Source organism: Protopterus annectens, chromosome 15.part0 (genome assembly GCF_019279795.1).
Source record: "Protopterus annectens isolate FY-2018-M chromosome 15.part0, PAN1.0, whole genome shotgun sequence".
Classification (NCBI taxonomy): Eukaryota; Metazoa; Chordata; order Ceratodontiformes; family Protopteridae; genus Protopterus; species Protopterus annectens.
The window spans coordinates 388,280,157-388,305,996 of record NC_056749.1 but is presented as its reverse complement, the minus strand read 5'-3'; the positions used below and the strand labels follow the sequence as shown (position 1 = coordinate 388,305,996).

Here is a 25,840-nt window from a genome sequence, read left to right as displayed (position 1 = left end):
ACAAGGCATCAGAGGCACTGTACAGCTTCTGGAAAGTTACTGTCTAGATGGCACAAATAAACTATCAGGTTGTAAGGCAAAGGCAGAATGATAATGAAGATAGTCATTAGACTCCCTTAATAAGGGATGCCAGCAACAACCTGCTCACTATTCCAAAGGACATCAAAGGCAGATGGAAGGACTACCTCCAGCAGCTTCTGAATGAACCCCACAGAAGCTATATTGCCCCAGACATATCCTACAATGAAAGAAGAGGAACCCACCCTAGTAGTAGTAAGAACAGCACTAAGGAAAATAAAGTCAGGGAAAGCAACAGGCTAAGATGAAGTCACAGCAGATATGACGAAGATGTTGTCTGAGCTAGGAAAGGAATAGTTTCAGTGAGTATTCATAGCATTATGAAGAAAAAGGTGTATCCCAGATCATTAGAGAATAAGGCAGAATTAGTGCAGCTTTGTACAAGGACCCAATGACTCAAGTATGAACAGGGTTTGGACTCACAGAGGGGTTCCCATTTGGAGTAAATATGCATCAGAGATCAGCAATGAGCCTTAGCCCACTGCTGTTCATACTGGTAATGGACTGCATCAGCAAACAGACCGTTCAAGAAAGTTGCTCTATGCAGGTAATGTGGCATTACAGGCAGATTCTGAACAAGAATTTTAGCAAAGGATAGGGGAAAGGAATGGAAAACTGAAGGCATATGGGAGGAAACAATACAAATAAGACAGCTATAATGGGAGTAGTCAGAAAAAGCTGAGAATTGAGATAGAAGGAAAAATAGTGGAACAGGTTCACAGTTTCAAGTATTTGGGATGGGTGATTAAGGAGAAGGGAAGTATGAACAAGAAGGTCAAAACTAGAATCAGAAGAGATGCAAGCAACTGGCAGAGAGCGTCATGGGTGGTGTATGACAGAAGAACGTAAAAAAAAAAAAAAAAGTTGAAAAGTAAGGTATACAAAACAGTGGTATGACCAGTATGACTGTATGGTACAGAAACCTGGGCAGTGAATGTATTGTAGTTGAGGAAGCTAGAGGTGATATAAACAAAGTGCCTTAGATGGATGGTAGGCTGCACACTGTGGGACAGATGAAGAATGTGGACATCAGAGCAGACGCCCAGATAGTTCCAACTGCAGAGAAGGTTAAGGAGAAAAGATTATGGTGGTTCAGGCACATGTGCAGAAAAGCAGAAGACAATCTCGTGAAGATGATTTGGGGAAGACAGCAGGAGGAAACAAGGGCATCCAGCAAAAAGATGGATGGCTTGTGAGAGAAAAGACCTGTAACAGTCAGGTATGACTGTCGAAGAAGGTAGGAGAGTGGTATTGAATCAAGAGAGATGGTGACAATTGACACAACACCTTGACCCTGTGTAGAAAATGGTTAATGAGGATTGATGATGATTCAGATGCTGTACTTCCACTGCTACTTTCTTGACAAAGTACTGCAGCCTGTGGTAGAACTTTGTGATGGTTCAGGACACTGGCTTCTAACATGATTATCCATGAATGGCCATGGTGACAACACTTGGCATCATCTTTTACTAAGACTCCTGGCTCTTACTCATTTTGCTGAGAATTTCAAGGCATCCTTAATGAATACCTCCTTCAGGAACCCCATTAACTTTGAACCAGTGCTAGACAATTCTCTCAAGTCAATTAAGGAAAATGATCAGACCCTTAAATGTAGGTGTGTGTGTGTGTGTGTGTGTGTGTGTGTGTGTGTGTGTGTGTGTGTGTGTGTGTGTGTGTAAATGTGTATGTGGTTTTACCATCCACAGTGAGAACTGTGTAGACTGCGGAAGAGCTAACAGTGATGGTCACGTCAGAACTAGCAGGATAACATAGTACTTGGAAATTTTAGGGTATCCATGGGCAACTCCAGGGTGTCACTGGCAGTTCTGACTACCAGATGCTTCCAAATGTCTGGAAGTAGGTAGCAATGAACAGTGCTCCACCCATGCATCCACATGGTCTGCCATCATCAATGATTCCTGGGTAAGGAGAGTGATGACCAAATGCTGTAAAATAAAATTTTCTTCATTTCTCCCATTCCAGTTTCTTCCTGTGACAAATGTCAGCCCAACAAAAACCACTGGCAGTAAAGGAGCTGTTGGTATTTTTTCAAGAAACCCCCATCCAAGCAGTCCTTTCAATCCAACAAGGACAAGGTTATTATCCCAGATTCTATTTAGCATCAAAAACTTGGGACCTTCAGCCAGATTCTATTTAGCATAAAAAACTTGGGACCTTCAGCCAGTTTACATCCGAGTGGCCTAAGCCTATTTATTCCCAAAGAATCCTTTCACATGGCCAACCTTCATTTTTTTCTGTCTGTCATCCAGAAAAGACTGGAAGCATTCTTTACATCATCTGGATTCTCACCTACACATAAAGAGCAGGAAGTTCTCCAGAAGATTCCTCCATGTCTGTGTAGGAACCAGTCATTACCATTTCAGAACTTTCAATCTCACTATAGCCTTCAAGGTTTCACAAGCTGCATGGTTTTAGCAGCTGTATCATGAGATTACAAAAGGGTTACTAATTTTGCACTTTCTGGAAGAATGGCTAACAAACAGTTTCAGCTGACATGACTGCACTAAGTTTTCAGGCATTCTAGACTCTGAGGATCATGGTGAAGTGTCTAGAAACCACACCTGATGTCAGTACACTTCCTGATTTTTGTAAGTCTAGTTGTCAAGGCATGCCAGGCATTCTTACAGTAACAAAGCTTGGGCACATCCTTTCCATTATTTCTCTTATGTCACAGAGAATTATTCTCTCCAAGCTATGCCTCAGGGCACTGGAGGCAATGTCTATCTCCATTCATATGGTTCATCACAAACTATTTCTATACGTTTTAGTTACTGCACATGTTTAGGGTTTTTACTGCATGGAAGGAATAAACCCTATTCTGATGTCAGGGTGCTCCATGGAGATTGACATGCATTGGCTACAGGATTCTGATCCATAGATGCACTGAAAAGAACTTTAACGTTTTCCAGACATCACCTTCAGCTGTGACCGATTCTAAAAAACATTTATAGAAAGAAAATACCTTTTCACTGCCACAAACCTCCAAGACTATCAAGTATTGTAGAAGATCTCCCCCATGCAACACAGATCAGTTTTTATGAATCTAAACATAAAAGGGAGGAAAATGTGGTCACTGTCTTCCCAGTGCTGACACATCCATTTTCCATTACTACTGAAAGGTCTGTTATGTTCATAACACCTAAAGCACAGTCTTGGAAATGCCTTTCTAAGATATTATCTGCAACAGTCATTATACCGTTTAATACATAGTTGTGCGGATGTTTGCTTAAACATTCTTTCTCTTTGCTGATGACATTACTTGTGCTGTTTAACTGAATGTTAGACTAAAGATTGGCCTGTTTAGGAAACAGCTATTTTTGTTGGGTGGTTAAATCAGTGGTAGAATAAAAAAAAGTTCAAGCAGCACTGTACTGCACAGGCACAAACCAACCATCAAGGACTTAAAATCAATGATTTACAGTACTTTAATCACCGTAGAGCAAGTACCATAAACACAGTAGAAAAATTTAAAAAATACTAAAAGCATTAAAGGCTTAACTGTAATCACAGCATTTTTTGTCTCAGAAACATTGAGACTTCCTACTAGATGGTAGTAACTGTGATAAACTGAAAGGCTGCCAGCCCAGCTAGACAGAATTTTGTAAATAATTCTATGCCATTGTAAATATTAATATGATCCACAGGCTTGTTTCACAAATGTAAGAAAACTGTGTTATGTAACCACAGTGCACCCTGCTAGAAGAAAGCAGAAATGTGTATAAACTCTATGCCTATGTAATGTATGTTTTATGGTAGAAACTGGGGCATACAGAGTTAACTTGCAAACTCTAAGAAAATAAGCTGATAAGTAAAGAATTTTATGACTGTGTGTGATCTAAAGCTAAGAGACAGGATGTCTGGGCTAGGATCTTCTTTCTATTGTCTTAAGACAAAGACAATTACTAGTTTTCACATGCAAAATGTATTTTATTTCTCTGTGACTTCCTGGCAGCTGCAGATCACAAAGAAATGTTAAGTTTTAAGTTCTGTGAGCCTGGGAACTTAAGCAGAGGTGACAAAAATAATGTAATCTAAATGACTCAACAGTGATGTGTATTATCAATTTAAAAACTATCTCAGAGAGAAAGAGAGAGCATTTTGTATTTTGTTCTGAATCTGACAACAACTCACCAGCACTTTGTCTTGCTCTGTAAGTAAGACTTGGATATTAGTATTTCTCTTAGAGATAGATTGGAATAAAGCCAAATTAGTGAAGATGTTTTCTATAATTATGTGAGACTGACCTACAATGTTGTTTTTAAGTATTTCATGTGATTTCTGAACTCTCTAATGTCACTGTGTTGAGTTAATGAGTATTGTCTTGTGCTTTTATTATTTATTATTAAATATTTTAAAACCATTTGACTGTGGCTGTTTTCTGTAGAGACGGTTAAGCTCTTAGAGTACTTGCATGTATTTGGTGATACTGTACAAGCCACTCCTAAATAGCCTTCAAATCTCAGTCACACTTACCAATTGAATAATAGTAACATTGCACAGTAGAACTGGACATCCTTTGATAAGGGCCTTTAGAGTAGCTGATAAGAGTGGTTGGTGGCACTTGGTACTAACTTATAGTCTGGGCAGAAGGGGGCATAGCTAGTGAATCTGTACCAGCCTAACCCAGGAGTGTCTGTGTGTTTGTATATAAATCAAATCTCAAAGTGTATGTGTGTGTGTGTGTGTGTGTGTGTGTGTGTGTGTGTGTGTGTCAGCTACATGGGCAGGGACACGAAGCACTGGATGGACAGAAAGGGTGCTGGAGGTTTTGGCTTGACCACTTGGCTGAGATCTGAACCCTATAACTGTGCCAGTGAGAGTCTTATTCTGGATCTGGAGAGAAAGGGAGAAACCAGCCCCAGACTGACTGTGATCTCTGTGTGGTCTTAAGGGAAATTGTACTTTACTGTATGTGTACATGTTATCCCCCGAATGTGCACATCCCTTACTGATGTTAGTGGTGAGGATTAAGGCTCCTTGATTACTGGGCCAGTGCACAGGCATCACAGTAACAATAACTTTTTCATGTTTAGATAGAATTTTTTTCTTTTTGTACTATTTATTAGACAGTTCATATGTGCATTTGTATATAGAAATTATTTAATCGTTTTATGCTTCCATGTCTATTATAGAATCTTTAAGGAATGTTTAAGGTATTTATTTTTTGAATCATTGAATGTAATCTTAATTTGTGTTCTTAGGTTTAAATAGTTAACAGTTTTGTAGGGAGTTAATTGATTTATTAGTTAATTAATGGTTGTATTTAAAGGATTGAAACAAACATTACAGTATTAACTGAGAAGTCTCAATGTTTCTGAGATGGAAACCTGATTATTATAGTTAAATGTTTAATGCTTATAACAATGTTTTTATTGTTCTAATGTGTATTCATGATACTTGCTCTACAGTGATTAAAGGACTGTAAAATGTTGACTTTAAGTCATTGCTAGTTGGTTTGTGCCTCTGCAGTGTTGCTTGAATGTTTTTGTATAGTCAGCACCTTTGATGCTCCCTTGCACTGTTTTCCTTTTTTTGAGTCAGTATTTAAATAAAGCATCCCTTAATCAAGAAACAACTTTCTCCTATTGGATAAATTAAATAAATAAATAAATAAATAAACCTCTGCTATCCTTCACTGTCACTCTTTAGGTTGGCATAGTTTAAGTGTGTGTGACTAGTAATTAAATGCCTCACCGGGCTCTTTTTTTAGAAGCCATAGATTGTTTAAGGTATAAATCAGTTGAAATTACAGAATTTTTTGCTGTTTTTACCTTTTACAGACTTGACAACACTGTTTCTTTCTGTGGTGCTGGATCTTGCACTTGTTTCATACAAGATGTGGGTAAAACACACCCAGTATCTATCTACCCTTATCCCACTAACATTATGGGGCATTACTTCTGTATTATTCTTTTCCTCCCTCCTCCTTAAGTCTTAAAACAATATCATGATTTGTCTATTTATGTTTGCTTTTTTGCTTCTAAATTGTATTTTGTCAGTTCACAAGATCATAGGAGGTTACTAGGCTAATGACCCCAGGGCCCTTACAAGCCTAGCCAAGTTCAGCTCATGTTCCAAAGGGTGTCTGGTTTAAGCAGACACTAAAATCAGCACCCATTACCCCTATCCAAGGGGGACACAGGTGGAACCCCCAGAGTGAATTTCTGGTTGCCCATCCAATCATCCAAATTATGCTTAAATAGGGCCAATAAGGGGCTTTGTTTAACATGAATAGGAAGCTTGTTCTAAAGGTGAAGCAACTTCTGTGGGGCAAATCTGTCTCTCTAGCAAGTTTTGTTGATGTCACACACCAGGTTAAGGTCCTTTGAGTGAGTGACCCATTTGCCATTTGACTTGTGAATGTGCAGCATTTCCATTAAAGTTGGGTCAGAGATTGCTCTATATTCAAAGCACAGGTCACATCTGAGCAGTCTGTATGACACAGAGTAAAGTAACAATGATTTCAGTCTGTCTGCATAAGATAGATCTTGAAGACCCTGAATTTTCTTTGCAAGAACCCTTTGTGGTCTCTCCAGTTGCTGCAGGTGTTTAGAAAAGAACATGCCAAAGGGAACATTGTACTCTATTACTGGCCTGATAAGGGCCCTTATTTATGAGATAAGCAATATAAAATTCCCTTCTTACCACTGTGGAGACATGGTGATCGAGGTTAAGGTTGCTATCGACCTTTGTGCCCAGATCTCTCATCACTGATTTTGTGCTGCTAAGGGTATTGCTATTGTAGTAGTTTGTAGGAACATCACCCTTGCTGAAGGGGATGATTATGCAGTTTTCTGAATTAAGTTTAAGACCATGACTTTGGCACCAGTTATTAGTCTGCATAAGACCTTCTTGAAGGATGTAGAGACTGCTAGGGGTTTCAATGATCACTTCTAGTTTGCAGTCTTCAGCAAACTTTGTCAGCCACAGTCCTTTCGTTTTTAGCCTGTACTTTGGAGTAGTAGATTCCAAACTGTAGGGGTTCCAAAACTGATCTGTGTGGAACACCATTAGATACAAGTCTGCTGGAGGAGGTGGAGTCCTCTAGTTTGACCATATGAGTTCTATCAGTGAGCCAGTTTGGAACCCACCTGATAATATATGGGTTGATACCCAGCTCGGTGAGTTTAGCAATGATACCTGAGTGGGGTATTGTGTCAATGGCCTTGGCTAAGTCTAGGTAGGCTGTATGCACAGATTTGCCCTCATCTAAGGCTTTGGTGACTGTCTTGAAGAAATCCACCACGTTTAACCAGGCATGATCTCCCCTTCAGAAAGCCAAACTGGGTGGGATTGAGCATTTGGGGATTTCTTTATATCTTTGTTAATAAGGTCCATGATGATTTGTTCCACAGCCTTGCAGATAAGGCCGGTTAGGCTAATGGGACTATAGTTATAAAGGTCTGTGGATGCACCCCCTTTGTGCAAAGGGATGATGGTAGTTGTTTTCCATTCTGCTGGGACAAAGCCAATATTAGGCTGTGATTGAAAAGCATGCTCAATGTTGATGCTAATTTCTGCTTTAACCCATATAGAACACAGCCTGGGATGTTGTCTGGTCCCATAGAGGCTGTATTTGTGGCCTTGGAGAGGGCATTTAAGACCTGTTTCTCAGAGATACTAGGTGGGGGAAAGGAGTTAGGGATGCTTTGGGGTATATGTAGTGGGGGCAGTGGAGTGAAGTTTTCACTGAACCTGTCAGCCAGCAGGTTCACTATATCCACAGGTTCTGTATAAGTAGTACCATTAACTATGAGTTAAGCGCAAATCTGGGCCTTACCTTTGAGGTTATGGATGTAACTAAAGAATGCCTTGTGGTTATTCTTAGTTAGGGAAGCTAATCTGGATTTGTAGTTAGCTTTGAAGGATTTCACTAGTAGTCTTATTTGCTTGTTTAAGTTGAGGAGGGAGTGTTTACAGTTTTGAGACTGCTCCTTCCTACTCTTAGACAGCAATTTCTTCCTCCTATTGTATAGCCTATTAGTGGCAGTTGTCCACCAGGCAGGTTTGTTTTTTCTTGAATATCTTGCTTTAGTTCTATAACGTATGGCAGAGTCAATATAGTTGGGGTCAATATTACATGATGGAAACATTAGGTTATCAAACACCTAAAGGTCGATCACAAAATATCAAGCCCTTAAGATAAAAAATGGCCGTTTCCACACAGGGAAACAATGCCGTTGGCCAAAAAAAAAAAAGTTATAAACAAAAATAAAGTGGGGGGCTATGCCCCCCCCAACTAAATATACCAACTCTGAGATTGCTCTACAGGGGAGAAAGAACAAAATACATGTAATGGCCAAACGGCTAATTTCCATGTGTGGAAACGGTCGTTTGCTATTTTCAGACTTCGACATTTTGTGATCGACCTTTAGGTGTTAGATATCCTAAGGTTTCGATCACATAATAAGGAACCATATAGTTGTACAGGTGCTCGTATAAAGCATTGGTGTATAACTCAGCACAGGTGTGTATTTCATCAGTGGTGGGAGGGCTATGAAACTATTTATACTGTCACATAACGGGTTGGAAATTGGACTTGAAGTTTTTTTAGTCAAGATGTTGCTGGGAGGGGTTTTGTCTTATAGTTACTACTAGATAGAATGATTTGCAGTCAGATCTCACCAGGGATGGCCATACACTGGGGGTGGTGCAGTGGTCCCTCCCATGCTGGTGAGCACCAGATCCAAGATGTTTGAGTCCCTTGTGGGTGTGTCAACCAGATGGTCCAGGGTGTTGGAGTTAACAAAGTCCAGGAACCTTTGGGCAAGTGAGTTAGAACATGTATAATTTACCCAGTCAATGGATGGGTAATTAAAGTCACCCCAAACCAGGGTGTTTAGTTATATCTTGATTGATTCAAGTAGATCTAAGTAGGCTAAATGGATTTTCTGATTCATGGAGGGGGTCCTACAGCTGGCAATGACCTGAGGATGGGTCCTAGCTACAATCAATTGCACCTGAAGTAATTCAAGGGAATTTTGCTGTTTAACCAATCTAGAGGTGTATGTATCATTAATGAATATTGATACACCACCTCCTTTAGTTCTCACACATTCAGTTTGTTATCTGAATGTGTGGAAGGAAATGTAACCTGGTATAGCTAGGGTGCTCTCCTCAACCTTAAACCAGGTCTAAGTGACTGCACAAGTATCAGCATCTTCCAAGGTAAGGACTGCTTCCAATGAGTGCAGTTTCTGGTTTAGACTCATAGAGTTTAGCAACCTAACCTTGAGGTTATTTTCAGAGGGTATTTTTATGTTGGGAATTTTGTTTTTGTGACACTGCCTAAAAAGGCACTATGGCGGCGGCATGAGCCTTAGCCAGTAATCAAAATCCCAGGGATAACAGGTGAAGACAACGTCATCCCAGGATGATGGATACTGAATCCCCTTTCAATGACAACAGAAACTAAGCCAATTATTGAAATCAATCATTTTTTCTTTGTATCGAGGTATCATCCTAGGTGAAGGTATAATGCTGTTTAAGGCTAGGGACATACCTGCCTGAAACACATAATCAGAGAGCTCAGTCATGTCTCTCTTCATTATAGTCCAATGAGGTACGTCGCAAGTCATTCACAACACCATGGACTATGATGGTGTCATAACAGTACCTTTTGTTGAGAGACTTGAGTGTGTGTGTGATGTGGTGGATCTTGGCACCTGGCAGACAGGTGACCATGACTTTTTCCTTATCCACCCTGGTGAGTGGGACATCTGTGTGTTTCACAATTGAGTGACCTATGACTAAGATGTTTGTTTTTGTGTTATGCCTTAAGGGCTTGACTAGTGAGACACTGGCGTGTGATATATTACATGTATTATGTTCTGCAGAGGATGTATTATGTGAATCATGCTTGTGTTTGGGAGGTCTCTGATATTTTGGTAAGTTTCTGGTAAGGACCTCTGCATATGTAAGTTTATGTGTTGTTGGCTTGGTAGGAGCAGGAGGTGAGGTGTGCATGATGACAACTGCTTAGTATCCGATGAACTGACTGGTGAGTAAGTAAGCCTGGATTCAAGGTTCTTGATATAGATGGATCTCTCACATAATGAATTTGTGTGGACTAGAAGAAGTGGGTTGTCAGTGTACATGAGGCAACTGCTACATTGCCTCAGGATTCCCATGTCGACCAGGCTGGCTGGAGAAACTGTGGGAAACTGTCTGTCCATAATGCTAGGTAAGTTGATGTGGTCAGAAAACAGGAAAAGGACAGGAAGGACCAAGTAAAGTAGAGGACAGGAGAAGTGGACAAAAAATATGAAGGGCTTGTGGGTAGGATCTGGGTTGGTACCTCAGGAGCTTTGCTCAATGTATCACCTGTCGATGAGGGAAAATGGTGAGAACTCATGGATGGAGCATCAGCAGAGTACTATGGGAAAATTTGCAGACAGAAGTGTTTGCTTCTATAACCACCAGTGGTGCCCACCGCTGCTCGACAGTCTGCAATGTGCAAACAAGTGCAAACCCATACAAATTCGGTGCTTATGTAGCAAACAAGAGCAAACTTATTTGAACAAATTAACCAATAAAAAAAGCTCAAAACTGAGCCCTGTTCCAGCAACCTTCAATCAGATGAGTTCTAACTGCACACTTCTGTCACTAGGGTGTAGGGGGACCCTCTCCAACAAAAGATGGTCTGGTTTAGTGCTCAAGTTATACAAACAGAAATAGATTCAGCAGGTCTGAATCTAGTCTATGCTACAGCAAACAAAGTACAACAATTTTAGAAATAAAGTTCAACTAAGCAATTATATGGTAAAAATGCAGTTCACAGTGCAATGTATAATGAAACATTCTACTTAAGTTTTGCAGAGATCAGCAGATGGCTTGGTTTGATTAAATACAGCAGAGCAGTAGCTGGTTGCCAAACTCTGTGGAGCTTTGCTAAAACAAGCCCAAACCCATGCAGAGATGGTGCTTATGTAGCAAATGAGAGAAAACTGATTTAAACAAATTAACCAATAAAAAAACGAAAAACTGAGCCCTGTTCCAGCAACCTTCAATCAGATGGGTTCTAAATGCACACTCCTGCCACTAGGGTGCAGGGGAACTCTCTCCAATAAAAGATGGCCTGGTTTAGTGCTCAAGTTATACAACAAGAACTAGATTCAGACAGAAAAAAAAAACAGTTTAAATAAGCAGGCACAATAAGCCTTCAACCAGCAACTCCCAGCTCAGAAGGGCAGAGGTTACCCTCTACTCCCACACAACTGTAGATCACAAACCTTATTAATGTAAAATAACTGGCCTAAAGCCCAAGCACTTAAACCAGAACTAAGACACTTTTAGAATAACAGACACCCTAAGCTTTCAACCAACAATTCCCTACTTAGTAGGAGGTAAGCTACCTCTCCTGCCACAAGAGTGTAGACCACAAATATTCTAAGTATAAAACAACTGGCCTGAAACCCAAGGGCTTAAATCAAAACTAAGAGGCTTAGAATAACAGGTATAATTTAATCAGGCTACTTATAAGTAGTAATAAATGCAGCAGAATAAATGCAATTGAACACTTTTAAGAACGAGCAGCAAAATAAATTAAAGTAGGAAGAAACACAAATACAGTAAAAATGGCTGAATAAAGTACAGTTTTTTTCAGTTAAGTGGGAAAGGAGGAAACAGAAGATAAGTTATAGATAAGAAACTAAGGGGTGGGCCTTCCCAAATGATCTCTCTGTACTCGGTAGAATGAGCGGATGAGAGGGGACTGATGGAGTGTCCAAAATCAGATTTATAGTGGGAGCGGGCAACTCAAAAGCCACCAAGTTTAAGAATACAACAACAATTAGGTGGGTGAATGGGAAAAATAAAATGCAGACAGAGATCAGCAATATTCAGGGAGAGTATAGCAAGCAAGCCAAACAAGCACTCCAGCTAAATAGAGGTATTTCTAGCTAAATGAGGAATGCTATTTCTCAGCTCCTCCCACTAATTAGCTGATGTTATTCACTGTTTGCAAAGGAATTGTTTGCTAACTTTTCTAAGTTCACATCATATGAAAGATTCCCATTTTAGTTATTTTTCTTTGCCCTTATTCACTCCAACTTTCTTCATTTTGGTTAGTCTACATATCTTTTACCCCTCACTTTCTTACCTCTTCATGGTATTTCTAATTCTGTTTCTCCCTCTTATTTATATTTATCAGCCATTATTCTGTTTGTACAATTCATTACTACTCTCTTTATTTTCCTTTGTTCTTCCTAGCAGATACATGAAGTAATTGAAACCTTCATCAAATATTTGTATCTCTAGGTGATATAAATGGAGAGAGGGAACTCCCACATGCACTATACTCATTATAGACACTCTATTCTAATAACATTGTTTAACTCAAATCCCTTATAGCCCACTCTTCTTCTGTCTTAACAGCATTCTTGTCAAGATTCTTATTTACACTCCCTTTGTTTCAGCTCATTCCTCTTTCCCTACTCACCTTTGCTACTATGAAATTTCTACTTTCTTCCTCACTTTTTCTTAGCTTTTTGTAGTTACATCTGCGTGGTTTTACTTCTCTTCCTTCTCTTTTCATCCTGCATTCCCTCACCATCCTCATATGTACAAAAAGCTTGATCTTATTTAATTTCTCTATTTTTTCCAGTCCTGGTTCTACATATATATCTTAATCCTCATCCATCACACTTCATTTTCCCCACCTCAGGCATTTCAATTTTCATCCCAAGATGCAGTATTCTTCTTCCTGCAAATCTAGTTTCATCTGTCAGTCCAAGCACCCACATCATTTTGCAATCATTTATTCAGTTGTATTCCTTGTTCTGTCCTTAGTTTCTACTAGTTTCCTTGTATTATTCTTATGGAATGACCGAAATAAACCCTGGTCCTTTTTTACCCTTTGTATCTTCTACTTCCCAATCATTCATCACTGCAGCATTCTCCCCTTAGAGTAATAAACCACTGAAATAGAATAGCCTCAGTGTAGAAGTACAGATAACACAATCACTTGGGCTGAACCCTGGGCTGCTGTCTACAATTCTGATATTCTCTTTATAGCTGAAACCTTTTTAAGGATAGTGATGCCCTCTTCCCATTAATGACTAGCTTTTTCTCTGTAAACAAAATGACTACCCTTGGTACAAAGTGGGTAGACAGAGTCTCTGATAATCCAAAAAGATACCAAGCTACCACATTAACCATCTTACTCAATCACTGGGTCCACCCTAAAAGGACTGTGACCAAAGTAATCACCGATGGTAAAGCTAAACTATGCACTGCTTCTATTTACCATTCCCCATCCTATTCTCAACAATTAAGCTCTGTATTTCTGACCATTGTCCCAAATCTAGTAAAATTACCTTTATGCTATGAAGTAACCTTAATATCAACTGGCTAGGTTTCTTCCAGAGAAAGCTTCTTCAGTTTGCATCCATTTTTAGTCTTCTGCAATTTGCTGCAACTGTTACACTACACATTCTAACTCATCACATTTCTGTAATTCCCTTCTACATCTTCCACTTACATAATTTTCTACAGCAATGCCTATATGTGCCTCTTAGTAAACTTCCTGAGCAACCACTATCCTTTTACATCTTACTTGGCCCTCATAAAATTTCTGTTTATTCTAATTTAAAGTCCAACCTTTCTTCCTTACAAAGAAAGCATTTTCTTCCTACATGTTAAAACACACAGACTAGTCATGTATGCACAACAAAACCGATTTCTCCTTTGTTCTTTTTGATTTTTTATAATTTCCTTTGTCCACTCAAAATATGTACATTTATGGAAATAACTGACTTTGGTTTTCTCAACATATATAAAAATGCAAAACAGGGATAAATGTTACATCTTTGGAAGGCGTCTGTGAATCATTCACTCCATGAATGTTTTTTACATTAAAAATAAGAGATTACAATTGCCAGACATTTTGCTGAGAACATGTATTATAGGTGATTCAAACAGCCAGTTATCCAACTGGCTGTCTAAAAATAGTTCACTTTCTTGAGAAGAAAGTACCCATACAGTGAAAGCCTAATTCATCTCCTCATTCCCTTCCATTCTTAAACACTTGCCCCCACCCAACTATTACATTCGAGCTCTAAGTAAATTCAAAACGCTACCCCTTAGCAAATTGGTACTTTCTATTTCATAAGCTTCACTATCACAGCCTTTCAGATTATAACATTCTTCACATAAGTTCTTGCAAAAACAAATATTCTGTGTACATTACATACCCCCCAACCTGCATTTTAATGTTCCTTGTCTCTCAGTTCTGATATTTCCCTTTTCGAATGAAAATCTCCCTCCTAAATATCTCAACATCACTAGTGCTGGCAGGGCTGGCCTTAAGCAGAGGCAGACTCGGGAACCACCTAAGATGCAATACTTGTGGGGGTGTTTTTTCCCTGTTTATTTTTTAGAGAAATATTTCTTTACTCTAAAAATAAAGTGTCCCTGCAATGGAAAAAATGCAGCTGCTGCACAGCTCCTGGAGGAGCTCCAGTTTACTCAACATTCAAATCAAGCTGCATTATGTTCACCTTAAACATTGTAAAGTCACAGGAGTACAGACCTCACAACATTCAAATGGAGGAGTGAAGGCACCTGGAGGAGTTTTTTTCATTTTATTTTTTACAATAAGCGACAGAGCAGAGACAGGAACATTTTCCAGAATTCTGGCTGGAGAGGAAGGGAATGGCATGGTGGTGTTGAGAGAAGTGTTATTACCACTCTTACAACAATGCTTACAGTGATCAAACAGATATTTTGGGGCAATATTTCACACCTATTTAGTGTGAAAAGTTGACATGAGAGGAATGGCTGGTCAGGGAAGTGTCTGGTCATATAACTTAACATCATCATATCTTTCTTCCCTTTACATACCTTGCTCTGACTGTTATTTTTGATTGGGATTCTTTCAGCATGCCACCAGTGATTTCCACTTTGAATATAATTCCTGCATATATTGTGTTTTGTCAGTCACTTATATGTCATCTATCTATTACCTTATTCACTTTGTATATTATATATGTAGATATTGTATTTTGTCATTCACTCTATATGTATCTATTCTGTTTATTTTGGGCTGAGACTGAAATAGGTACAGTGGGATCAGCGCTCTACCCCAGTTAACAAACTCAAATATAATAAAAATAAATCTGGGTAGTGTGGATAGGCCAGGATACTTTGGCTAGTGTGTGTGCATGCGTGTGTGTGTGTGTGTGTGTGCATGCGTGTGTGTGTGTGTGTGTGTGTGATGGTGGGGGCGCATTCAGGCTTTTCACTTAAGGCCAGCTTTGAGTCGTGTTCATTACAGTCTTACTACTAACATCTCTCTTCTTGCACAAATGTTATGACCTCATCAGCACAAGCAGAAGTTTTGACTAAGCATTAGAAACACAGGGCTGTTATACCCAGCTGATGTCCATTATAATTAGGGTCACTGCAAAAATATCCCAAACAAACTAAAATAATGAGTGAGAAGATCACTGAAAAATGTGCTGATGAGGTCATAACAAGGCCGAAATATGCATATCCACAGCTAGTGGGGTTTGGCTTTATTGGCCTGAAATTGTCCAGTAAACGACGAAACAAGTCATGGGCATTCATAATCACCAATTAGCTGAAACACCTGATGTTCATAAGGATCATTTGCATATATCCCATGTGCCTCTGATACAAGAGGTTTGGGAGGTCACAGTGGAAGTTCTAGCTTTGCTGGAGTTTTCATTTTGTTTTTTCTCATGATACAAATAATGGTCACTCCCTTTTTTTTCTCATACCACAAATGATGGTCACTCTCATTTTCTTTCTCATGTCACAAGTGGTGGTCATTCCCTTTTTCTTTCTTTAATGAAACCCTTAACTGATTTAATGCCAATCTTTCCAACAAACCAATCAAAGCACATTTTGGAAACTTTCTCTTCTTGACATATTTACTTTAGTATGGGGTTAACAAAGGCTATATCCTTGGCACCATATTTCACAGCTCACTATGATTGCTTTTGCTGATGTTTGCTATTCTTTTATAGTTTTGCTTACTTCCTGATCTACAACTATACAAGAGAATTTCTGTAAAATCTATCACATTACTGACAATATCATAGTTAATTCTTCTAAAACTAAATCCATGGCCATTGCCACTAGTCAATAACTTGCCTCATCTTTTTGTCTCAGTATAACTGGCATTTATGGAAAACTCATCTCTGTTGACTAAATTATCTTGTCATCTTCCCTGAACCCTTGTTACCCTTCCAGTTTCATTCAGACAGATCTATCAGCAAAGGTTTAGGCCTTAACTTATCCTAGAGGCATAAAAGTCTCCATATCCCAGAAATACAAAAGTCAGTAGTCAAATGTGTCCCCATTCCACAGCTCAAAGATGCGTGTCCTGTCATAAACTCAGGAAGTTCACATAATATTCCATATTATAAAAAAACGGATTAAAATCGACCACTTTATTTCCCTAACACCAGAATGCATCACTGTCTTCTTTTGAATTCTACCAATATGCTTCCTGCAGTGATGGCCGCCTTTCTTTCTACAACATGTATCTGTTGACTAGTTGCTCTAGAATTACACTTGGACAACACAGTGTTATAGTGGTTTGCACTGCTGCCTCACAGTGCTTTGTTCAAAAGTTTGGCCCTTAGCTAGGAAGAGTTTGCATATCTTCGTGTCCAAATGGGACTTTTCCAGGTGTTATCCTTTCTTCCCACATTTCAAAGATGTGCTGTAGGTGAATTGATTATCCCCTAAATTGCTCATAACTGTGCATGCAAAGTGTGTGTGTGTGTGTGTGTGTGTGTGTGTGTGTGTGCACATGCACACGTGCGCACATATGCAGGCATCCTGCAAAGGGTTAGTGCCTCATTCTGGATGAGTTCTATGCCTTGCAGCACTGATTGCTCAGACAGGCTGCAGTTCTCCTGTAACTATGCATTAGATTAAGTGGGTAATTAGAAAATGAATGAATTAATGAGTGAACAAATTAATGTATTTAATGTTTGAATGTAAAGTCACTACCAAAACTCAAACACACTTTGAGATCCCTCCATTATGGTACGATTAATTTTGTTAGCCTGTGTTCTATTCTCTCTCTCTACCCTTGAAAGAATCTTTAGTGAACCTGCCCACTGCTTTTGGAATTCATTATCTCCACCAATCAGCAACTCCCATACCCCACCAGTGGCCTTGTGAAGGGGAAGTAAAATGCATCCGAAGCACAAACCCTGCCAGCAGCCATTTCTCCCAAATCATAGGAACAGACTCAATGGTGCACCAAGGTAATTCCCAAATCCTATTCCATGCCATCAATATATGTCTACCCTCGAAGGTCTTTCATACTAAGTCCAACAATCTCCCCTGAGGTCCTGTACTCTGCTCCTCCCTCCCAGCTTGGATATATGTACTTGCATCTGTATGAAGGTAAATTCCATCAGATTCCAGATGAGGGAAGGAAGGGAACGGTCCTTGTTTATGTAACTGCATGAGTGGGTTGGCAAGAGCATATATTTTAAAGATACAATGTGAGAGGCCTTTGTTTCCTATATTAGTAAAAAGTAGCTTTCTTGAGATCCTGGGACCCTTACCTTCGAAGTCTAATGTGAAAGAGTGGTGTAGCACAACTTGGGAATGTATCTAAACAGAAACAGGAATATGGGCAGGCAGAATATCACATTGATTTTAGCTAAGAAGGAGAGCTTTAAAATTTGCCATTAGCCAAGATGAATTTAAAGCCATGCAGGAAGGGCTTCATACTGACCTCTGTGAAACATTCAGGGTTTTTTCAGGATCACTGTCAAATAATTTATTTACTCACTGACTCCATTTCTTATGACCTGGAGTCCTATTATCCCACTCATTGCAGTGAGGTAATAAGACTTCCATCTGTTGATAGTAAGCCGTGAACAAATTACTAATGCCTACTAAGCATAACCCTCATGTAAACTGCTGCTTTCCTAATCCAGATCATGCCATCATTTGCAAACCATGCAGACATGGGGTTTTTTTGGCAGACTCCAGATCTCAGGCTTTTGCTTGTCAATCTGGCTTGCAAGTAAAGAACTCAGTTTCCCAGACACAAAGTAATGGGGTGAGTTAGCATACCTACCTCGTATCTATGAGAATGATGAAAAGACAGGAACAAAGACCATTAACAGTCACCTGTGCCTTTGGAATTTGTTGCACAGTATATTATTTTACTTGTTCTTATACATACTGAGCTAGCCATTAAAAATGTAGAGAGACAGCTAGAAATGGTTTTCAGTCTGGGTGGACATAGTATGTTTAAATCAATTTTCATCTTATACCTCATTTTTCACAAATATTCAGTTATTTGACTGTAACCTTAGCTGCTCTCCAATTAACTTTCACCTAGTGTCAGTGTCTAATTTTCATGGTGGTCAAAACTTTAAACATTTCGAAATTCGCAAAATATTCAAATTCTTCCAAAGGGTTATTTTTTTTCTATGACTACTATTCAGAGATCAGTTCCACCTTGGGATATGTATTTTATTTAAAGATAACATTACTTGTTTTCCCTTTGAGTAAGTAGTCTGCATAGGCTTAAAATTCATGTTCTAGAAGACTTTATTTTTGGTGGTAGCAACTTTTGCTAGATTGATTTCCAGGATTTGATTCCATTTTTTTACTTTGCCTTTCACACAGATAGGTTGCATACAAAATCATGTCTACTGTATAAGGTAACAATAGGGATGAATCTGAAGGTCAGTCCCCTATCAGTCTTCTTCCAGGAGTATTCCAATTCAGGGGAACAACTTTTGCATACCATGGAAATGCATCAATGGCTTAATCATTATTTGAAAGGAATAACAGCCTTTGAAAATATGATTAGTTTTTGTGTCCCTCAAAGGTGGAGAGAACAAGAAGGTTGGTAAACAATGTGATTTTCAAATTGTACTGTTTTCGCCCATAAGAATGAGGCAGGGTACAGTGGTTTACCTTCAAATCATTGAGTCATGTTCATCAGAGTGGCTTTTCATTGACTTGTGAAGATCTTCATTTGTTTTATAAGAGTTAGTTGGATTGTATCAGATAGCTGTGCTTTTTCAGTAGTTTGTTTTTCTTCTTCTTTATCCCGCTGCACTTTTACCAGTACATTTGTGATCTGCAGACCCATTATTAGCACTTACTCTTATAATAACCCCCAGAGTTTACAATATGTGATCAAAACAAAAAATCTCTAAAAACAGTTAATCATATGTACAGACATGAAAATCATTAATGAGGAAACATGAAATATTTGCACTTGAGCTGTACTGGATTTCATGCTGATAAAGACCTGACAAAATAGAAAAAAATATATTTTTGCCCAGATCACAGCCTCATTCTTTGTCTGAGGTCACTACAACTCAGACAAAGAGTAATTATTCAACAAACGAAAAAATGTAAAAGATCATACTTTCTCTAAGATGCTGTGATCACAGAGTATGCATAAAATATACATTGTCAAAATAAGTAGTGAGCACAAAAACACATTAAAGAGAAATGCACCTGAGGAAAATAAATAAATAATAAAAGTGATTTTGTCTCATACAGCTGAAGGGAAACAAAAAGACTGTCACACATGTTTCAGCTATATAAAATGTTATCATGTCTAACTATAATTATAATAAACAATAGAAAATGTGAGGTTCTATTTTGAAACAAACAGGGTTATAAATAGTGTAGTAATTTGAATTTTTTTCTTAATGTAAGGGTGTGACGTGCCTTTTTAATTACCTCTGTATAATGCTGCTATGCTACATACAAAAAGATATCCACTAAAACCCACCCTTGTGTCTCATGGCAAGTCCATAACCTCTGCCACTCCCCTTCAGTGATAGAGGAACATCACCATTTTTTGAACAAAGAGACAGCTGTCTACATACTGTAAATATATGACAGGATATTGCTAAGAATATACAGGAATAAAAGAACCAACTAGAGCCATTAAAACACATTTATGGTTTATATTACAATGCATATAAACTTCTATTAATTAACAAATCTACAAGTGTATCATTTAACCTAATGATATCCCACCATACAGCTTAAATTGTACATGCTGCAGACTACAAAAGACATATACAAATGCAGTAGAATAGTCCTTCTTCAGCAGCCCTTTGTGGAATAAATTCAAAACCAGTGAAGTAGATCACTATTACAGAAATCTGTGGTCTAAGGTTAGAGACAGTCCCACCCACTACCAACAATATATAACCCGTGTGTGTATTCCCTTACAATTTGTGACTGCAAAGCTCACATAGTATGGTTTTCCATCATGTTCTTCCACAACATTACATAGTTTACACGGCAGGCATTTTTTAACACACACCTTAGACTTAATACACAAGCATGAAACAACCTTTGTACCTCATAACTCACACTGTCCAAGTCATAAACAATTGGGCAATGCTCAGGCTTAACTGTTTATTCTATAACTAATATTATTTAAGCCCTTAATAGAGCAAGGACTTTATGAGTTGAAAATTCCAAGCTACTGTGTAGGCCCTCAATTTTGTATGTTTTTCATTTTTATAAATATAAGATTGCCTTTGCCATATTTGTAAATTTAATAAAGATGTTTGGAAAAAAAGAAGGAAAACTTAATTACTTGTTTATATAAAAGCCTGCCTTTATAAAAATGTTACTTAACTATACTTTAGTGAGCCATGGCACCATAATCACTTAACATACTTCAAATCATTACTACAACAACTTAGACACTCCCGGTAAACAAATGTAAAATAAACAATTTTAGCCCTAAAACAGGGATAAGAAACAAACAGTAGGAACAAATCCCTATCTTAAGGAAGGGAAATGAATACCTGGGATGGTCTAAAACACTATGCTGTTTCATCTCATCTCAGAAGACTTCATCATAGCAATGCAGCACTGTACTACATTCACTATTCACTTTCTTAATCATATGATCTTAGTGATGTGAAGTAAATCATGTGACATTGATATATGACAGTACCTTAAAATTTAGTGGCAGATATCCTTATAAATTCAGTAATTTGGAATTTATTTTGAACAGTTCATTCAAAGATGCAATATCCTGACCACAATTCTGTCCAGAACTTTGTCCAATGCAGCTGGCTTCATTCATCCTTCTGAAGGCATCTTTTCCTCAGATGATTTACCTCATGAAAACTTGTATAACCAAGCAAAACCTTTTTTACTGTATCTGCATATACCCAGGATCAACAGACACTCATGGGATACTTAGTTTAGATAGTCATTGTGAGAAAAACATAATTTTCCCATACTTAACTTTAACTTTGAAAAGAAGGAAAGGTACAGATATCAGATGCAGGCTGACTAACACATAGGCATCCCAAATGGAAGACCTCTTTATCAGTATCATATACTATATCTTACTAACTTCTGTTGTCAGACCCATAGCTCTCATTCTCTTAACTCATAAATCAGAGGTAGAGGGCTTAAACGGACAATTGCAGTGTCTAAAATTCTGACCAAAACAAACTTGTCCTGATACCGCCCAGTTGTCATCACTCACTTACTACGTATTCATCAACCCTGGTTTTAACTTACTTTATGCAGCCCTGTTTTCATTCCCTCCGGTGAACACAGTTAACAATATTCAGTTCCTGTCAAAGCCTTCAGTCTCTGATCACTGGGAAACGATAAGGATATTACATGTGCTTGTAGTTTAGGCAAGACTCTCTGTGTTTACTGTTAAAGAACTCATCAAAAAGCTTATCTTAGTTGTGTGGCTCTTCATTTCCTTTACTGATTCTGCACAGCATAACTGCGAGCAGTATAGTCAAAAGAGTACAGGTTAGTGAATTCATACTAAATCTTAGCAGTCTCTTTACATATTCCCTTTACTCCATAGTAAAGCAACCTCAGAATTAGTATGTATAACTATCACAGGTTGCCATACTGTACAGCCCCGCAAGATGACAGTAAGTTTTTGACTTCCTTGTTTAAAATGAATCTATTGCGTGCATCACACATTTTCTTTTTTACAGCAGGTCAGAAAACCGTTACGCATGGCTAGTATTCAGAGATCAAAAAGCAAAACATGAAAAAAAGAAGACTGCTTCTACTACTGTTCGAAACTTGCATTGTCATACATAACATCATAGCACTTAACTAGCATTCAGAAATCCACACAAAATAAAATATGAAGTCACATGAACCGAAAGTGTGTTTACTATTGTTTTAGCTTTGCACTGCTCATATGCTTTACTGCAAGGCAGAGGCAAATGAGGTCACATAATTTCTGAAAGACTACTTTTTTCTACGGATAAAAAGTGCAGGTGAAGCTAATGAATGCATCAGTGAGAGCTGTTGTGAGTACAACTGCAATTTGAGATGGAATTTGACTAAGGCCCTTAAAAATTCCTGTAAGCATCCCTCCCCCAACCACCGCAACTGAAGCTGGGACATGCCCAGAAAGCAAGGCTGAAAATGTAAACAAAGAACAGAATCAAAACAAAAAAATCTCTGGGACTGTCCCTTTAAATCAGAGGCATATTTTAACCATTGGCACTACTAGCATAGAATATGGACAGGACAAAATAACTTCAATTAGCATGCAGTTTTCAAATAAAATACATTGTAAGTACAGCAATCATCAGGATGTGTTAACTCATCTTTTTTTAAAAATAAAGAAAACATTTTTGAGACAAAATCAGATATTCCCCCAAAATCAATGACTTTTGAGAGGTATGATCTGATCTACTTTAATGGCAGTTTTATCTATGGAAGGACTAACATCCTTTCCTTATACTGCATTTCCTTTATCAATTTCCCATTATCTACTAGTTCTACCTATTAATAATATACAATAATAAACCATAAATTAGCGTTATTGGACTAGTGCTGTGTATAGTAACACTTACCGGAATTGGCTTCATAGGCACTGCAGAAATACGATCGGTATAGTCATCTTCGTCATAATCTCTCTCATACCTGGGCTTCTGACTTTGTCTGTGTGGTGAATAATGAGAGACTGGACTACTAGGCTGGTTGTAACTGGGCCCCATGTTTGAATACTGTTGCATGGGCATAGGACTGTAAAACAAAGAAAAAATAATGAGACGCACAGAAAATGTTTCAATGATCTGCTTTGCTTTGTATTGCAACCATAATGTCTGAGTAAATTCCTTTGAACATCTAATTTTAGAATTTTTCAAGTTCATTAATACATGTGACCAAGAATGACTTTCCTTCCATTCAGGACACATTTCCTTGCAGGGTGAATAGGAAGCTTAATTGCAATACATTCATTTACTACATGAAATAAATTTATCTGAGCTGGGTATACACTTCCAATATTATTTTCTAGGTTAACTGCAGTCTTCATTAAAATAGTATTTAAGCCATTCCCCTAAAAACAGTAGCATTATCACCTTCTGCACGAAGCAAAAAAGAAAACAAGGTAACAAACCCATTCTTGACATACACTTGCAATGTATTTCTAAATAAAGTCAGTTCATAATTAAGAACAAAACTATTTCTTTGTATTAACTTTGTTTGTTACAGATCTAAAAGTAACAATATATGTCAAAGTAGTCGCTGGTAAGGTTGGAGAAGTCAAGTTAGTCAAGCCTGACAGACAGGCTTCCAGTGAAGAGACTAACAAGTTACCCAAAGGTTTAACAACCTACCAGAAGATAATTTAATGTACTGTAAAAAAAAAAAAAAAACAAAAAAAAAAAAACAAAGAAAAAGTGAAACACACCAACTGCAGAAGCATAAAATCCAAAAATGTTTAATACTCTAATTCTAAATCTAAAAAAACAACAAAAATGCATTTTTATAAACCATCAAATTGAAGACCAGAACGGTTTTCCTGAAGAGAAGCTCAAAAGAATCTACTAACCATGCATCGCCTTTACATAAAAAAATGAAATCATCAATAAATCTATTATAAAGAACAACATAGGTTCATAGGTTCATACTAGGCTATCTGCCCTAGGACATTTATAAGCCTAGTAGGAGTGTGTTTGGCTTTCGCCACCCATTTTAAATTAATTTTGCTATGCCATTTTTCGAGGTTAGTATACTGTGCCTCTGTCTAACAGTGACACAGAAGTGATACCCGGGGTAAACCTACGATCTCCCATCCACTCATCAAGATTCCTCCTGAAGAGAGTCAATGAGGGACTCTGCCTAACCTGGACTGGGATTTTATTCCAGAGTGAGGGGAGCCTCTGGGTTGTGAATCTGTCCCTCCAGCATGTCCTATTTATTTCAGTGCTGAGGTTCAAGTCTCTCGAGCGCGTAGCTCGATGGTATTTGGATTTTCTGAGGTGCAGCATGTCCATTAATTCTGGGTTGGACATGGCTTTATACGTCAGGCACAGATCGCCTCTGAGCAGGTGGTATGCCACTGAGTAGAGCTGGAGTTTCTTTAACCGGGCAGCATATGGCATCTGTTTGAGCCCTTTGATCCTCTTGGTGAGGTACTTTTGGGGTCTTTCCAGTTGCTGCAGGTGTCTGGTGAGGTACATCCCAAAAGGGGCATTGTACTCAATGATGGGCCTGATGAGGGATGAGTAAATAGGCACGATGACCTCCCCTGATCTAGATGTGAATCCCTTCATGATTAGGAGGACTATATAAAATGTTTTTCTAACCACTTTGGCCACGTGGTTGTCAAATGAGAGATTGCTATCAACTTGGGTCCCCAGGTCCCTAATTACTTCTTCTGTACTTAATGGATTACCACCTATGTGGTAATTTGTGGGCACTTTGTTTTTGCCAAAGGGGATGACTATACACTTTTTGGCGTTTAGCTTGAGGCCATGGCTCTGGCACCAGTTGTCTGTTTCTATGAGGCCGTTTTGGAGGATGCTTGTGTCGGCTGGAGAGTCAATTATGGCGCCCAGTTTGCAGTCATCTGCGAACTTGGTCAGCCACAGTCCTTCCGTGTTGGCCTGTACCTCCGAGAAATATATACCAAATGAGAGAGGTCCCAGGACTGAGCCTTGTGGGACGCCACTTGTAACTGGTTTGGAGTCTGACATGGCTCCAGCAATTCTAACCATGTGGGTTCTGTCCTTGAGCCAGTTTGCAACCCATCTAGTGACATAGGGGTTTATATTTAAGCTGGTGAGCTTATCTATAATGCCCGAGTGGGGTATTGTATCGAAGGCTTTTGTGAGGTCCAGGTAGGCTGTGTGGACCACCTTCCCCTTGTCAATGGCCTTGGTGACTGTTTCAAAGAAATTGACCAGGTTTAAGAGGCAGGATCTGCCCTTAACAAAGCCGAACTGGGTAGGATCCAGTGTCTGTAGGTCCCCAATATCTTTATTTATGAGGTCCATGATGATCCTTTCCATAGCTTTGCAGGCCAAGCTAGTCAGGCTTATGGGGCAATAGCTTCCAGGATCCATTGAGGCACCACCTTTGTGGAGAGGGACCACTGTTGCTGTACGCCACTCTTTGGGTACATATCCTGTAGTAAGGCTGAGATTGAACAGTAGTTTTATGTTTGGGTTTAGCTCTTCTTGGAGTTCATGTAGGACGCAGCCCGGGACATACTTATTAAAAAAAAACTCTAACGTAAAAAGAAACTCTAACTCAAATAAACCCATTACCAAGTTAGCATACATGGGTGCAAAAGGTGCACCCATTGCTGTATCTTGCATCTGTTGATAGATGCAGTTGTTATACTCAAAAAAGTTATGGGTTAAACTAAAATTTAACAATTCTATAACAAAGGTGCTAACCAGGCTAGTGCCTAGGAAAAACCTAGGAGCTTCAAGTCCCATCTGATGTGTAATACTTGTGTAAAGGCTCT

The 25,840-nt window shown here is 38.7% G+C and overlaps 1 protein-coding gene across 1 annotated transcript in view; it reads right to left on the bottom strand.

Annotated features, from left to right (window-relative positions):
* Positions 1-25,840, bottom strand: part of LOC122789702 — a 267,518-nt gene that overhangs the window by 30,564 nt on the left and 211,114 nt on the right. Inside the window, exon 6 of the mRNA XM_044057132.1 lies at positions 22,935-23,106. Coding sequence (XP_043913067.1) covers positions 22,935-23,106 — 172 coding nt within the window. The remainder of the gene's footprint in view (positions 1-22,934; positions 23,107-25,840) is intronic.